General features: G+C 52.5%; 1 protein-coding gene across 1 annotated transcript in view; it reads right to left on the bottom strand.

The window, feature by feature from the left end:
- Positions 1–17,162, bottom strand: part of NOTCH1 (notch receptor 1) — an 86,643-nt gene that overhangs the window by 4,661 nt on the left and 64,820 nt on the right. Inside the window, exons 18-31 of the mRNA XM_063144998.1 lie at positions 15,778–15,930; positions 14,777–15,005; positions 13,842–14,043; positions 13,148–13,301; positions 12,064–12,248; positions 11,496–11,628; positions 9,950–10,207; positions 9,162–9,274; positions 7,992–8,560; positions 6,216–6,638; positions 5,410–5,558; positions 3,538–3,754; positions 1,755–1,845; positions 690–855 (exon numbers count right to left, since the gene is read on the bottom strand). Coding sequence (XP_063001068.1) covers positions 690–855; positions 1,755–1,845; positions 3,538–3,754; positions 5,410–5,558; positions 6,216–6,638; positions 7,992–8,560; positions 9,162–9,274; positions 9,950–10,207; positions 11,496–11,628; positions 12,064–12,248; positions 13,148–13,301; positions 13,842–14,043; positions 14,777–15,005; positions 15,778–15,930 — 3,042 coding nt within the window. The remainder of the gene's footprint in view (positions 1–689; positions 856–1,754; positions 1,846–3,537; positions 3,755–5,409; positions 5,559–6,215; positions 6,639–7,991; positions 8,561–9,161; positions 9,275–9,949; positions 10,208–11,495; positions 11,629–12,063; positions 12,249–13,147; positions 13,302–13,841; positions 14,044–14,776; positions 15,006–15,777; positions 15,931–17,162) is intronic.

Below are 17,162 nucleotides of genomic sequence, written 5' to 3' on the forward strand. Positions count from 1 at the left end.
CATAAGGAGAGAGCGCCTCTCCTTATATATGCCTGCCCGAGACCTCAGGTCTGTTGGAGGAGCCCTTCTCCGCATCCCACCAATGCAACATATACACTCTGATGGGACAAGGGAGGGGGCTTTCTCTGTGGTGGCACCCCGGCTGTGGAATGCCCTCCCCTTGGAGGCCCAATGGGCGCCAACATTGATTGCATTTCGACGCCAAGTAAAAACATGGCTTTTTAACAAAGCCTTTGATGGTTAAACTCACTGGCACATTGTTTTAACTGTTTCAACTGCATCTATTGCTTTTACATTATATACTGTTTTAACTTGGATTATGGTTTAATTTGTATTTAACTGTGCATATTTATTGTTTTATACTGTATGTTTTTATCTGTACGCCGCCCTGAGATCTTAGTGATATAGGGCGGGATATAAATATTTTAAATAAATAAATAAATAAGGATGATGAAGACAAAAGATAAAGAATGGGCCCTCCGAAATACGATGTGAATGCCATATATAAAGAGGGTCTCGTTTCCCTTTGCATTGCTCTACTCTTGTCTTCCGTAGAATCCTGGCCATCCCATTTCATCTCAGCTTTTACTTGATGCAGCTGTGTTCACCACCTCCTGCTTTTGCTCCTGACAAAGTCATCAAGACAGAGAGAGAGACACAGAGAGAGAGAGAGAGATCTGGTCCCCTACCTGGCCCCCGCACATTAACATCCATGCAGTCTGAATCAATCTCCCCTTGCGGTGGGGTGGGTGCCATGGAAGAAATGCGCAAGTCCGCCGCATCGAGGTGCTGCTGGGTCCACTGCCTGTGGTCCGTCTGGTCATCCACGTCAGGTAACATCGCCTGCTCTTCCACCTGGGAAAGGACCCAAGGCAAGAAGGTGAATGGGTCGCTTTCAAAAGCACGGCGACGCTGGCAGAGACACACAGTGAGTCACCTGCCCTGCCCACCCCCCTGCCCACAAAACCTGGAACGAAATAAGCAACTACATCTTCCGTAACCAGGTACTGAGAACTACACTTGGTTGATTTTTACACATAACCATGTTTTAGTTATTTATCTTATTGCACAAATCCGTATGCTGCTTTGGAATAAAATGATCAAAGCGGTTAAAACCATCATGGGTAAAATCTAACAAAGGTCCTACATAGTGTAGATCCATTGAAATGAATGGTGCTTAAGTTAGCCACAACTAATTTAAGGTCCATTTATTTCAATGAGTCTACTCTATGTATGACTTACGTTGGGTTTTACCTTATACTACACGGGCTGGATCATAAGGAGGTAGGTCTTAAGCAGGCGCCTAAAGGTCAACAAACCTCTGAACTTAAGCAGGCGCCTAGAGGTCAAAAAACAAACCTCTGATATTTTGGAATTCCGGGGGGGGGGGGGCATTGGCCAGGAAGGCACAGAGGAGGAGAAGCAAAGAATAGCCACAATGACTATTGAAGGATCTTCCTCTGAGAGTATGACTAGAAGCTTGCTTTCTGGAGGAGGAGAAAAGGTGGGGGTCCTCAGCACGCTGAAATCCATGCGCTGGGCAGAGGCACATAGGATTCATGTGGCTGCTGTGGGAAAGACAGACAAGCCCTCTCCCCTGTCCGCTACTCCTGCAGGTCCAAAGCCCCTGGGAGTCCCATCCCAAAGGCCTCTCCATACCACCACTGCGTCTGCCTGTACTTGACCAGTGCAAGCCGAGATGCTTCCGTCGGGCCACGCCGTGAGCTTAAGGCAGGGCTCTCGCACGGGCTTACCCTGAACTTCTTGGTGTCTAGTGTCTCTTCATCGCCCCATTCGTTCTGGTTGCCGTCCATCAAGGTGCCGTTCGAAGCATTTTTCAAAGGCCTTTTGGGTGGAGAAGAAGAGGCAAAAAGAAAGCCACAGGGATTAGATCCGCGGCTAGGAGAGTCAGGCCACGAACGGTGAATTCTGTCACCAAAGCTAAGTGGAAGTAATTAAAGATAGGACGGGGGGAATCTCCCGGAAAACATTTCGGATCCCTTTGGTCAAAGTCGAGCTGGACAGCATGCCCACAAGGTTGATGAAGGGAAGAGAAATGAAGACGAAACAGAGATCTCAGCCCTCCCTCCTGCCTCTAAGTGGCCTTTCAGAATCATTTGGACGATGCACCTGATTAAGTTTTATCTGGCCACTTGGAAAACAAGTCATATGAAAGACTCCATTCTCCCGTCTGAGCCTGCCTGAGCTTTGAGATCCTCGGGGGAAGCGCTTTTCTCAGTCCACCACAGATGAGAGGCCCATTTGATGACATCACGAGAGAGGGCCTTCTCGGTGGCCGCTCCTAAACTCCGGAACTCCCTGCCAAAGGAGTATAGGCTGGCTCCCTCTCTGTTGTCCTTCTGCTGGCAGGCAAAAACATCTTTTACTCATCGAGGCTTTTGGCTGGTGATCATCTAAGCTGATGTGGTACTAAAATTGTTTTTAATCCAGTGGGTGCTAGTTTTCCCTTTTTACTGAGTTGCGTTTTTTTATCTGGCGCGTTTTAATGTTCTGATGATAACTTGGTCACTTTCTATTTGTATTTTATCATTAGCCACCCGGAGTACTAATTTTACTGGGACATGCCTTTAATAAATGTAAAGAAATAAACGCAATGCATTCATGGCTCTTCTCCGGCAGAGTTTTGAGCGGGAGGAAATCCAGAGATTTCACACTCCAGCCTTGCTCGACTGGGTCAGAAGGAAGGGAGCCTAAAGCAGAGGTGACTAACCCCAGCCTTCCCCTCTGCCCCTGCTCTTCAATGGGTGGGATATGCCCCAACCGAAGAGGATTCCGCCGCCGCCCCCAGCCCCAAAGACGGAATACACAGAGCACTGAAATGCGACAGGGCAGCCCTGTAGTTTTAGAAGCAATGCAGAAGAAGGAATTTTGGCAGGTGTGATTTGTCCTGCAAGGGTGGGTGGGGAGAAAAGCAGCATGTGCCAGAATTCTCCCTTCTACCTGGCAATGAAAGGCAAAGGAAGCCCGCTTTGCATCTGGGCTTGAGAGAGAGAGAGAGAGAGAGAGAAAGTCTCAGACACAAGGTGGTAGTGGGCTGATTATCTGACCCACTCACCCTGCCGGACACTTTTCAAATCCATCAATCCCCGTAAAATCAGAAGCTGCCTTCTTCAGAACCGGACTGCCCTCCTGGGTCCATCTAGCCCATATCGACACTGACTGGCAGTAACGGCTCTCCCGGGTTTCAGGCCGGCGTTTCCCCCAGCCCTACTCGGAGACGAGCCTTCTGCACGTACACAGGGGCGCTACAGTTCCTCCCAAAGCAGTGTCTAAAAATCTACACTTGAACGAGTCACAGGATATTCCTTTGAAAACCTAACACCGTTCCTCCACTTTCTCTGCACGGCACACAGAGCTCCCGTGCTGGGAAAACAAAAAACGACCTTCTACGTAAATCGGGTCCCACGCAAACCAAGGAGGGGGGCAAGAAAGCACCCTCCCCCCCCCTGCCAAAACGGAGGCAAAGGCAAGCCGCTGGAGTGCCCTTCCCAGGTGGACGCGGAGGGGATCACTCACTTCAGCCCCACGGAATCCTCCCCCAGCGGCTCCCGGCGTTTCTTCTTGCTCGAGTCCGTCACTTTGAACCCCTCGGGGAACCAGAGCTGGCCATGTTCTCTCCGTCGCTTGCGAGATGCCAAGACGCCCACGACGATGAAGAGGAGGAGGAAGGCAGCCGGCACGACCACGTACATAGGATACAGCGGGGTGCTCTGCGGCTGGTCGGTCGTTTCGCCTGGAAAAAAGCGGGGGGCACCGAGAGCAGGCAGAGATAAGCTTCATATCAAGTCAGAGGCAGAGACAAAATGAAGCGAAATTAGTTAATAACCGTCTGTCCGGCTCATCTAATTCTCTCCCCCCCCCCCCTCCAACCTCCACCCCCACAATTTCCTCCAAAGCCCTCTGGAAGAAGAAGAAGAAAAGAAAGAAAAAAAACAGGGGAAAGGAGAAGGTCATTTTCTACAGAATTCATCAGAATTGCAAACTCTCCGTTGCTTCTGTTGCTGCACCAGGGAAGGAGGGCTTTCCTTCCTTTAAGGGAAAAGGGATTAAGCAAACTTCAAATCGTTGCATTCACATTGAGCTGTTAAGTCAAAAGGATTGAGAGGGGATTTGGGAGATGCAAACTTCAACACTTCACATGTTGCTGATCGATTGCAAGGTTTGGGTTGTGGAGTTTGATCCCCCCCCCTCTCCTCTCTCTGCCCTGGCTGTAATGATTTTGAAATAAGCTCTGGATGAGAGGCGAAACTTAAAAGACAGCTTTGTTGGGTGGTTGGGGGGGCGTTGTGTGTGTGTGTGTTTTTAAATAAAAGCGCAAAGTTGCTTTCTTCTTCAATCGCTGCATTTTTAACTGTGTTTTTATGTTAAGTTTTAATTAAGATTTCAGTTTTAACCTGTATTTTGTTAGCACTGGCCACCTTTTTTGACAGAATAAGGTGCCATTTTTGACAAGATCTAAAATAAATAAAAGAATTTATACGGGTATCACAGGCTGTATTCCCTTGCATTTAAATACTTTGGCTCCATTATCTACAATTTTTTTTTTCATAATCATGTATGCTTATTACGCGGTATATATGCTTACTGTGTGTATACGTGTCTCCTTCTGTTACACACGCACACACACACGTTTTTGTCATTCACAAAAGCTCTAAAACAGCCTTCCTCAACCTAGGACGCTCCAGATGTGTTGGACTGCATCTCCCAGAATGCCCCAGCCAGCTGGCTGGGGCATTCTGGGAGATGCAGTCCAACACATCTGGAGCGCCCCAGGTTGAGGAAGGCTGCTCTAAAACCATCCCACAAGACTTATAACTTGGTTTCGTTCCATATGAACAGGGCCCAAACTCCTCTCATTTGGCTCAGAGGTCTTACTTTCCCTATGTTAATGTCAACAGCATTTGGGGGATTTTTATCTAAGCAAACATATAACGACTGGGATAAAAGTTAGCATTATGTTTTTTAAAATGTGGATTTTTCATCTATTTGAACAGGGGTTGTTCTATCGTATTCTTGCTTTTATCAGCTTGTCCTTCGCCACAAAGATCTGTGGGTAGCGGTGGCGTAATAAGCTAAAGCTATACCGATTTAGCAATTTAAGGCCTTTCTTTGCAGCCATGAGGGCTAGGAACTTGGACCTTCCCTCTCGCTGCCCTTGCTTTCTCAGGTTTCAATGCAATTGTTAATCTTAAAAATCCTTTTAAAAATTCATCAGCTGGATGCACCATTGCTGGAATACTGGAATACTACCAGGGCTGACGGCTGGCCGGAACAGAGGCGGCCCACGGACGTGAGTTCCTCCGCCTCCCGGGACGCAATCTGGTTCTCCAACCCCAGGACGCCCCACCTGAATCCCCAGCGAGGGGTTCCAGTTCGTGTCAAACTTACTCTTAACAGCTTCGATTTTGTAAGGGATGTCTAAGTTGCCAAGAGAAGCCAGAGCTCCCAGGAACGCCGCGACGTCTGTGGTACTTTGGAAGCACTGAGAAGAGGACTGGATGCATTGGCGGTTATCGATCTCCAGGTGAACGATAGATCTGCGGATTTTGGAAGAAATAAGCCATGATCTGAATTGCTGGATGGGATGGGAAGCCGTGCCGCGTAAGCTGACTCCAAATAGACTCCGAATCTATTTCCCAAAACCGTGAGTAACTACTGATGTCAATGGAAGGAGTCCCCTCCCCCTCTCTTGCTTAGCTTAACCGCTATGCAGGGGACAATTTTCAAGGGGGAGTATTGCTGGGCAGAGAAAGGTTAACTCTCCCCTCACCACATGCCGCAACGGCCCCCACCCGCCCCCGAAAGAAATCTCTCCTTGCACGGCAATGAAGATGAAGGTTTTGCCATTGGTTCGGGATGATCTGGTGCAGGGCGCAAATTTAATGGAAGGATTTATTTTATTTGAGACAATTTGGACGAGAAAGGAATTGCCTCCGGTGAAGTTTAAATAAATCCTAGTCGTTATTTCTACATTTGCAGATCTAGGCATAGATCGGCACGTTCCCATTTCGCGCATGTTGGTGTGCTATGGGCCTGCGGCCCCGAATCTTTGACGTGCCCAGCGACGCCCCTGGAGCGAAGACCAGGAAAGCGGGAGGGCGCAGCCGCACTGGACAAGGGTCAGGTCCGCCAGTTTTCCGCGCTGGACAATAGGAGGTCCCCTGCCCCAGATAAGGCCTGCTTGTTCCACTCACCCGATAATTTCCACCTGGTCCAGCTCCCTTCTTTGCCTCCCGCCGACCCTCGAGTAGAGAGAGGACTTCATCCTCAGGACCACGTCGGACACATCCGGCCAGCTCTCGGTGGACCTCTGCATGTGGTGCTTCCTCAACTCCTCTGGGTTCCCATAATAGGGGAAGATCATATATTCGCCCTTGGCGTCCTTCTTGAAGAGCACGTTGGTGTGAAGGACGCGGCTGAGCTCCCGCAAGAAGTTGAAGGAGATGTTGCGCAGGGTCTCCGGCGTGGTCAAGACCACCACCACCAGGGTGCCGTCCGCCAGCTTCTCGGGCGTGTCGGCACAATCGAGGCCGTCCCACTCGCACTCGGCGTTGTTGCAGCCCTGGTCACAGTAGCCGTCGGAGAAGTGGTCTTTGCAGTACTGGTCGTACAGAGGGCTACGCAGACGAGAAGGAAGGGAAGGCAGAAACCGGTGTAACGGGGGTCAGTGGACACGGATGGAATTTGTGGTGAGCGTTCTCACAAAATGGCTGCCACGGGGGTGCAGTTGTTCATAAAATGGCCGCCACGGTCACAAAAACACGCATCCCCCCACCCCAGAAAGCAAAGTGCTGAGACTAAAAGGAAAGAGTGGAGTCTGAGCTGCAGAACTGCTCTTTGGTACACTGCGCTCAGCACCTAAGGTCCTCCTCCGAGTGCCTACTCCGAGGGAAGCTCGGAGGAGGGCAACAAGGGAGAGGGCCTTTTCGGTGGTGGCTCCCCGACTGTAGAATGATCTCCCCAATGAGGCTCACCTGGTGTCAACACTTCTCTTTCAGGCACCAGGTCAAGACTTTTCTCTTCTCCCAGGCATTTAACAGCATTTAACAACACTAAGTTTGTTTTTTAACGGATCCCCAGAACTGTTGTTTTTAAACGGATACTGTTGTTTTTATGTTTTTGATGGTTTTAAATTTTGTATACTTTTTTTACTGTTTACTGTTTTTAACTTCTGTAAACCGCACAGCGTTGGCTATGGGGCAGTATATAAATGAAGGAGGGGAAAAAACACTATGCGAATCCAATGAAAAAGAAGAGATCGTCTCTAGTGTTGGAAAATAGAAAAAGGATATTATTTTTTGCTACATTATGTCTTCAATCTTCAAAAATTGTATTGTTGTAAAAGGACTTAACGCATAAAAAGGATCTCCCGATCCTTCTTCAGAAGTTGATAACAGCTGAGCGGGTGTGTTAAACGTAAGCACGTCTACAGCAGGGAAAGAACGGAAAAAACTGTTGCATCTAGCTGTTTTAAGCTTACTGTATTTGGACTTGTGGTTCACGGATGTTGTTTTGTTTCAGAAGCTCCTGAAGAAGGATCGGGAGATCCGAAACGTCGAGCTTTTTTATACATTAAGTCCTTTTACAACAATACAATCTTTAAAGATGGAAGACATACGTAGCAAAAAAATAAATCCCTTTTTTCTATTTTCCGACACTAGAGACTCCCTCTTCTTTTTCAGCGGTATATAAATGCAATCCATCAATAAATGATGGGGCTGACAAGGTGGGCACCATCTGACCTTCCCGCGGCTCTAGGGCAGCCTTCCTCAACCTGGGGCGCTCCAGATGTGTTGGACTACAACTCCCAGAATGCCCCAGCCAGCTCTGCTGGCTGGGGCATTCTGGGAGGTGCAGTCCAACACATCTGGAGCGCTCCAGGTTGAGGAAGGCTGCCCTAGGGAAATGCTGCCCGCCCCGCCCCTCCTTCCACCCCCCACCCCGGTTGAGAAACGTGGGGCGGCGCTTACTTGCATTGCCCCTCGACCTTCTGGCAATCAAAGCCATCGTAGAGGCAGCCCGTGTTGTTGCACTGGGCGTCGCATTTGCCGTCGTTGAAGTACTTCCAGCACTGCAGGGACTGAGAGCAGTTCTTCCAGGGGTCGTTGAAGTTGAGCGAGCAGTCGCCGCCGTCCCAGCCGCAGGCGTGGTTGTTGCACTGCCCGTCGCAGATCTCGTTGCCGGCGTGGCTGCCGCAGCCGGGGATCTCGCAGCGCTCCTGCAGGGGCGGCGGGGCGATGTCCTGGCCCACGCCCCCCAGGAACTCAAAGTCCAAGATGTGGCAGTTGAGCCCGTTGAAGTTGACGGGGCAGTTGCAGCGGTAGTGGGGCGGCTCCTTGGCGGGCTGGCAGGTGCCGCCGTTGTAGCAGGGGCCGGAGCGGCAGGGGCTGTGGGAGGGGAAGCGGCACTCGGGGCCCGTGAAGCCCGGGGCGCACAGGCACTTGGAGCTCGGGGCCCCCGAGACGCAGGTCCCGCCGTTCAGGCACCGCAGCGCCCCGCAGCTGCGCAGGTCGTTCTCGCAGGTGGCGCCGTCCAAGCCCTGAGGGCGGAAGATTCGAGGGAGGGGGGGGTCAGAACGTCGGGAGGGGGCCCGAGGCCGGATCGGGCCCGGGGCACTCTGCTCATGCAGCGGGAAACCCACAAGCACGACGTGAGTGCAAGAGCACCCTGCCACCCATGTTCCCCAGCAACTGGTGTACATAGGCCTAGTGGACCTAGCACTTAGCCGTCAGGGCTATTTATTTATTTCAAACATGTGTATCCCACCCGATCTCATTAAGATCTCAGGGCGGCTAGTAGCCATGGCTGGCCTCCTCCTCCTCCTCCTCCGGGAAGGCATCCAACCCCCTTTTAAAGCCACCCAACCGGGTGGCCGTCACCACATCTTGTGGCAGTGAGTTCCATAGCTGAACTCTGCGTGGTGTAAAGAAGGGCTGCCTTTGATCTGCCCTGAACCTCCCACGCAGCGGCCCATTGGGTTGCAGCATTTGAGAGAGGCACCACGGTTCCCATTCCTTCCCGACTCTGCTTTATGTGTCAGTAGGGTTCCGAATGCATGCTCAGTTGGGACGTGGGCAGTTTCCCCAAGGCTCTCCTCCACCCCGAACCCACAGACCCTCCGCCTGAGCCCCAGCACGTACAGGAGGGCATCTGCAGATGTAGCCGTGCAGAGTATTGCTTGCCACGGCACAGGTCCCGCCGTTCCTGCAGGGCTTGTTCCGACAGCCGTCCACCACGGACTCACAGCGCCGCCCTGCAAAAGAGACGGAGAAGACTTTGCCCGGTTGCCACATCCTTGGAGGGGGTGGGGGGGCATTTTCCGAGCCACATCCTCTGGAGCTTTGGCCTTGACACTTCCCCCTCTCTGCCCCTCCCCGCTTTCAGCAGAGGCCTTAGGAGAAACCTTACGTGCGGACGCCAATTTGGAAACGAGGGTTGAAAGGAGGCCCTACTTGATGTTTCTAAACGTAATCCTCTTTTCTTTCCCCTGACTCTCATTTGGCTTAATATGCTTTGTTTATTATGCTAGTGTTTAAAGAAGTTTCCATTTGCGATGGTTTAATTATGCCAGCGTTTAAAGAAGTTTTCATTTGCATGTCGCCTAGGGCGCTTCTTCTATTCCCAAAGGCGACTAATAAATACTAGTAAGAAATAAAAGGATGGCCGTGGACCCAATGTGGGTCTGCCCCCTCATATATAAAGCGGCGGTGGATTGGGTCGTGTGCACACAAAGATTTAAAGCCAGGGTCAGGACCTCTTTCCATTCCACTTTGTGGCCACATTCACTGCAAAAGAGGCGAGGCGGAAACTCAACAGCGTCTTCTGTCTTAACGCGCTCATCGGCAGTCACACAACTTTAAGGGAGCCGTTTGGACCTTTTGAACTGCACCGAAGCCGGGGCGGAAGCTTCCGGATTCACGGCACCTACCGGAGTAGCCCGGACGGCACTCGCACTTGAAGTCGTTCACCCGCTGCACGCAGTTCTGGGTCCCGCGCAGGTCGCAGGGGTTGGAGAGACACTCATTGACGTCCCCCTCACAGCGCTCCCCGACGAAGCCCGGCGAGCAGATGCAGCTGTAGCCGCCCACCCGGTCGACGCACTTGCCGTTGTTGAAGCACTTGGGCGCCAACGTGTTGGCGTCCGAGGAAGGGCTGCAGTCGTCCACGTTGATTTCGCAGTGCACCCCTGGGAGCGGTGGGGGGGGGGGAGACGACAAGGCACGCAGGTCAGCAAAACCCACGGCACGTTGGAAGTCCCACGGATTTGCTCTCCCAAAGGCCATGCTTCCACACCGAACAGGGCTGGGACTCTACGGCCAGCCGAGGGAGCCCCCAGAGGAACGGCCACAGAGTGGTCAGTGACCGGGCAGTGGCGAACAAGCCTTGCTTGGAATGAGCCGGACGGGGCCCCCGCTGGGGCGGAGGCTTCCGGCTGCAGCATCGCTTCTTTTAAACAAATGTTTTATAGCCAGCCAGGCTTGCCCGTGGTTACAGACGCTGGCTTTGTTATTCCATTACGCTCATCTACCACAAAACGGTGCGTATTCCCCAGTAAATGGGTTCAGCATCAGGGCAGCGGATGCAATCTCCCGTTTTATTCCTTTAATCATGGAAGTGCTTTGATTTCAGTAAGGTAAAGCAGGGAGTTCCAATTCTGCTGCTTGCCACTGGCAAAGCAAGAACCCACCGCAGGCCCTGGAAACATTACTCAGACCTCCCCGCTCTGAAATCTCAGCAGCTGTTGCCCCCATACCTTCAAAAGCATATATTTGAAGACATAAGGACTAGAAACTTAAGGGTTTTAAACGAGAGCTGAATTCTGCAGCCAAACAGCTCTGCCCGTAGCCCGCTCCCTCCTGCAAGGGGGGCTGGCCTTCAGCAGGGCTGCCGGACGAGTGGAAAGCGAACGGATCTGCACTGCCGAACTCCCACCACCAGGGGGGGACAGAGCTCCACCTGTCTTCCCACACTAGGAACTGCACTGCCCAAGGAGGCCTCCGACCTCTCTCGCACTTTGACGCCCCCTCCCCGCGACCTCTGCATGCTCCCCACAAGGGTCTCCGCTCCCCACTTCAGCCCTCCCCATCCACTTCCCACCCCTCTCAAAAACTGCAAACCCCCCAAATGCTGCAGTCCACTTGCATGGCGCAATTCAACTGCCTTCTTGCCCATCAACTTAACCGGATGGGCAGTGGCTCAATGAGAAGAGTCCCTGCTTTGCATGTCGAAAGTCACGGGTTCGATTCCTGCCAGTCCGTGTCGACAATACTGGGGCTGGATGGACCGTGGGGGTGGGGGTGGGTCTGTCTTTCTATATTTGGATCTGGCACCATCCCTCTGGGGCTGCCTCGGACGTTGCTCTCCGCCTCTGCCACGGCGGCTCCCGGACCGTCACGTTAGAAAATGGATGGACTGGCAAAACCCTGCTGCCCCCCACACCGACCCCCCTTATCCAACCGGCGTCACTCGTTTACCTTGAGTTCCCCGAGGGCAAGAGCATTTGTAGGTGTTGATGAGGTCAATGCAGGTCCCTCCATTTTGGCAGGGGTGGGACACGCATTCGTTGATCTCCTCCGAGCAGTTCAGCCCATGGTAGCCAGCAACGCACTGCAAGAAAGCGGCACGGGGGACCGCGGTTTAGGCAAGGGCGGCCGGGGGGGGGGGCTGTCCCCGACGGCAGCTATGCTGGGAGTTGTAGGACTTCTTTTCTGTCTAGACAGGCACGGGGTGGCACCCGACGTGGTTTACATACAAAGCAAATATTGACCCTGGCAACATGGCTTCTCTTCCCTGCCCCACTGGCCATTGGGTGGCCTGCTGTGATGTCATGAGAACTACAAATATCCTAGAGGAAGGAAACTCATCAACGGAGAACGTTGAAGTGAGAAGTGAGTTTGATTTGGCAGAGAAACCAAGGAATCCACGTTTAAGGGTGGTGGTGGTTTAGAACAGTCCTCAAGACTTTGCGATGAGCAGCCTCTGCAGAAACCCAGTATCCTGCCTCCGCTCCCCATTCCCACGCCCGCACCCTTCCAACCGTACCTGGCACGAGTAGCCTCCGAGGTAGTCGGTGCAAGTGGCCCCGTTCTGACACGGGTTCGGGGAGCACTCGTCCACTTGCTCCTCGCAGTAGCTGCCCGTGTAGCCGGCCTGGCACTGGCAAAAGTGAGTGTTGCCTCTGTCCACGCAGAGCCCAGAGTTCCGACACAGGTACACTACGTCGACCCCTGCAACGAGCAAAGGTGGGCTCCGTCAAACACGGGGAGAGCAGGGGCCTGGGGGTGCACGGCCACCGCTTTTGTGGCGGGGAGGGTTCAATTCCTCCGAGTCTTTTGGGAGGAAAGGCATCTAAAACATCTAATACACCACAACGACAACTTAGGCAAGACTTTCACAGAGCCTGGATCACACAGCCTGGGACTTTGTGTGCTGAGAGCGCCTCCTTCAGGCACAGAAGTGAGCAGCAGGCAGGACAAAGCCTCTAGTATGGCTGGTTCTTCTATCATCATCATCATCATCATCATCGTCAATCATCATCTAACAATTACGTGCCGCCTCTTTTGCTGAAAAGCCGCCAAGAGAGCGTGCCACAATTCAAAGCAACAAAACCTTATCACAACAAAAAAGCCAGAACATTAAACAGTAAAACGTTAAAACTAAATCACTTAAAAGGGCTACGTTAAAAAGACGCACCTTCACACCCTTTTGGAAGCACAAGAGAGTTGGGGGCGAATCGTAATTGTCGAGGGGACGCGTCCCACGCTTTGGGGGTGACACAAGTGGGTCTCTGCAGGTAACGGCGCCCTCAAAACGGGTCCTCTGGCAGAACTTTCTACCCAGGCAGGCCACGGCTTCGGTCCTGTGCCATTTAGGGAAAGCGCCCAGACCCGGCCTCTGGCCTCCTGCTGCCCAATTTGCCCAGGCAAGAGAAGACGACTTCTGGCCTGCTCTATTTCAGGCTGGCCTTCCTTGGACACACGGCAGAGCTCCTGGGTGGGGTCAGGCCGTCTCTCTCTCTCTCTCTCTCCCTCTCTCTCAGAGAGAGGAGAGCTGCCCCGCTCTTCCTCTGGGGACACGCCAGCGCAGGTGCAGAAACACAGGGGGGACGGGACGGGACGGGACCCACCTTGCTGCCGAGCGGCCACCTCGCAGGAGACGTTGGGTACGTCGCAGTAGAGGCCGGTCCAGCCGCTGGTGCATTCGCAGCGGTACAAGTTGTCGATCTGCCAGCATTTCCCGCCGTTCTTGCAGGGTGAGGAGTCGCACCAGCGCACCAGGTTCTGGGGAGAAAGGGGAGCTTGATGAAGGGGTGCGCAGATTCCACGTCAAACCCAAACGGACGGCCCTCCCGAGGCGCATAGGCCCCCCAGGGGGGTGGGGGAACGTCTTTCACCCACTGATCCACCACTCAGAGCTCACAAAGAAATCATTTATGGAAAAGGAAGGAAGGAAGGAAAATTCCAAAATGTGTCTCTGGTAGGATTTGTTTTAGAACTCAGTGCAGACTACGGAGTGCGGGAATGCCCCTCGGCACGATCAACCCCACGTCCTGTTTGATATTTTACCATCCGCCTTCCTTTCTCTTTTTAAATTCTCACTTTCACTCCCCGCCTCTTCCTTTCATTCTCTGTGTGTGTGTGTGTGTCGCATGAGCCCATGAGCCCTTGACCTGCACTCTGGGATGATCGAGGAGAGATCCTGGCCCTCCGCTGTCTGACGACCTTTCAAGGCCTCCAAGTGGGCTCTCCTGTCTCCCTTCAGCCTTCTCTTCTCCAGGCTAAACAGGCCCGGTTCTTTCCGTCTCTCCTCGTAGGACTTACCTGGCAACTGAGGCCAGTGTAGCCTTGCGGACAAGTGCACTTGTACGTCCCGTAGCTATCCTGGCAAGTGCCGCCGTTCAAACAGGGCTTGGAGTCGCATTCGTTGATGTCGTGTTCGCAGTAGATGCCCGTGAAGCCCGCCGGACACACGCAGGTGAAGGTGTTGATGCCGTCCACGCAGGTCCCCCCGTTGAAGCAGGAGCTGAGGGGCAAAAGGAAGGAGACGGCTCACCAAGGGGTCTCTGCCACCGCTGTGCTCAGCACACCCCTCGCACAAGAACCGACACGCTGTGTTTACAACATGGAGACACCATCCCCGAGCAGTGAATAGCCGAAGGAAGAAAACAGAAGCCAACTACAGAATTGAAATATTTGTGGTCAGATTACGGGCGGTGGCTGGTCTATCAGGGAAGGCTTTTTTAAAATAAAAATGGCTCCAGCAGTCCCCGGAACCAAGAGAAGGCCATCAAGGGTTACCAGAACCGGTGGCTCTGTGCTACCTCCAGTATCAGAGGCAGTAAGCCTGTGCACGGCAGTTGCTGGGGAACATGGACCGGAGGGTGCTGTTACACCATGTCCTGCTTTGTGGGTCCGTGATCGACAACGTGAGGACCTGGGGTACCTTAAGTTTCACAATGGAAGAAAGGTGGGGATATGAACGTAAAAAAAATAATATGTAAAGAAAAAGCTCTGCTTAAAGGATGCCGTTTGTCCCATTTTCCCGCAGCCCAGAGACAGCGAGGGCCGGTTGCATCTGCAGCGGGCTCTTTGCAAAAGAGGCAAGATTGGGCAACTAACCTGCGACATTGGGCAATGAACCTCCAGAGTGCAGAACGTAGATCCTCTTCAATGGAGCCCAGCCCGGGGCCCTGACTCCAGCCCCAAGCCTTTCTTACAGAGCCTGCCCAACGTATCCCGGGTTCGAGGAGGCTCACCTTTCCGTGCAGTCGGGCGTGTTGTGCTCGCAGTGGATCCCGCTGAAGCCGGAGGGGCAGGTGCAGGTGTAGCTGTTGACGCAGTCAGTGCAGTTGGCCCCGTTCTTGCAGGGGTCGCTGGCGCACTCGTCGATGTCCTCCTCGCACTTCAGGCCCTGGAAGCCGGGCAGGCAGTCGCAGAGGAAGGTGTCGGTGCCGTCGGAGCAGGACCCGCCGTTGTGGCACGGATCTGGGGGGAAGGGAGGAGGCGCGTTGGCATCGCAACCAAGGCAGCCTCGGCACGTGGGCCGGCCAGGGAGGTGGGGACCCAAGGCTGGGCATTCTGGCCAGGCCAGCCCTCTGCCCGGCACTGGCATGGCGGTCAGGTCTCAAGTCCAAAAACAGAGCCCCCAAACGGATCCATCTCGACAAAAGAGTTCTAGGAGCATTCATCTCCACTGGGAGCAAGTCAGAGAATCAGAGAATTGTGGAATAGTATTGCTGGAGGGGTCCTCTAAGGCCACGGAGTCCAACCCCCTGCTCAATGCAGGAATCCACCCTAAAGCACACCTGACAGATGGCTGTCCAGCTGCCTCTTGAAGGCCTCTACTGTGGGAGAGCCCACCACCTCCCTAGGTCACTGGTTCCATTCCCGTACTGCTCTAACAGTCAGGAAGGTTTTCCTGATGTCCAGTCTTTTGTGAACTGTTCTTCATGGCCCATTCAAGAGCAAGGGATGGCAAAACACTTTGCATAACAGAGATAGCTCACATCTATATATCGTTGATGGGAACATACACACACTCTCTCTCATTCTCATACACACACTGCACAGGGACTGTGAAAATTGCAGCAAAGCTCAAAGGGAAATGGCAAACGCCCTGCTAATCAAATCACACTGGCTTTTCCACTACATCACTGCTTGGTCCAGATGTGCTGCAGTTCAACACATCTGGAAGGCACCAGGCTGGGGAAGGGTGTCATAAGGCCACGGAACCCTTGTCCGAGGTTGGGACTCTTACTGGGTTGGCAGTCATCGATGTCCGTCTCGCAGTCCCGGCCCGTGAACCCCGGTCTGCAGGCACATCGGTAGCTCCCGTTTGTGTTTTGGCATGTGGCGCCGTTCCGGCACGTGCTCTTCACGCACTCATTGATGTCAATCTCGCAGGTTTGCCCTGAGAAGTGAATGTAAACATACAGTCCATACACAAGTGCCGTGCACGGGAGTGCAAACCCAAACATTCTTTAACCCACGTGCATTCCCTGCCACTTGGCCACTGCGTGAACAGAACGATGGGCTAGATCAGCCTTCCTCAACCTGGGGCGCTCCAGATGTGTTGGACTACAACTCCCAGAATGCCTGGGAGATGCAGTCCAACACATCTGGAGCGCCCCAGGTTGAGGAAGGCTGGGCTAGATGGACCCTTGGTCTTATCTAGCCTCAGAGCTCTTCTGTACTTGAATAATAATAATAATAATAATAATAATAATAATAATAATAATGATAATAATATTATTTCTTGCCCACCTCTCCATTTTGATCGAGGCAGGGAACAATAATAAATGATAAAATACATCCTACTCAATTAAAACATAATATACATAGTTAAAAACATCCTAAAAACATTTTAAAAACATCTTAAAATTCCACTGGATAGGCCTGCCGGAAGAGATCAGTCTTCAATGCTTTTTTAAATGCTAAAAGACTGTCAAGCTGATGAGTCTCCTCCGGCAGGCCATTCCACAGTCTGGGAGCAGCAGAAGAGACGGTCCTCTGGGTAACAGTTGTCAATCTAGATTTTGCTAGCTGAAGTAGATTCTTCCCAGAGGACCTGAGTGTGCGGGGCGGATTGTACGGGAGAAGGCGACCCCGCAGGTAGCCTGGACCCAAACCATGTAGGGCTTTAAAGGTGATAACCAACACTTTATAGTTCGCCTGGAAACTAATTGGCAGCCAGTGAAGAGATTTTAAGACTGGTGTAATGTGGTTCCCCCCTAGGTGTACTGGTGACCAGCCTGGCTGCCATATTTTGAACTAGTTGAAGTTTCCAGACTAGGCACAGAGGTAGCCCTATGTAGAGCGCATTGCAGAAGTCGAGCCTCGAAGTTACCAGTGCGTGCACGACCGTCTTTAAGTCTTCCGACTCTAAGAAGGGGCGCAGCTGGCGTATCAGCCGAAGCTGATAGGAGGCACTCCTGGCCGTCGCATCTATCTGGCTGTCATTTGGAACCTATTAATATCATCTGCCTATTAATATCCTTCATTTCTCTATTCATGTTTAAATATGTATAGCCTGCCTTTCCATCAATCACACCTAGCAGGGCTAACGAGGAGCACAAACATTTCAGTAAAGGAATTGAAAAATAAAAGGAAAATGCTATCAAATTCAGGAATAAAAAGCCAAGC

This window comes from Elgaria multicarinata, chromosome 19 (genome assembly GCF_023053635.1).
Source record: "Elgaria multicarinata webbii isolate HBS135686 ecotype San Diego chromosome 19, rElgMul1.1.pri, whole genome shotgun sequence".
Lineage (NCBI taxonomy): Eukaryota > Metazoa > Chordata > Lepidosauria > Squamata > Anguidae > Elgaria > Elgaria multicarinata.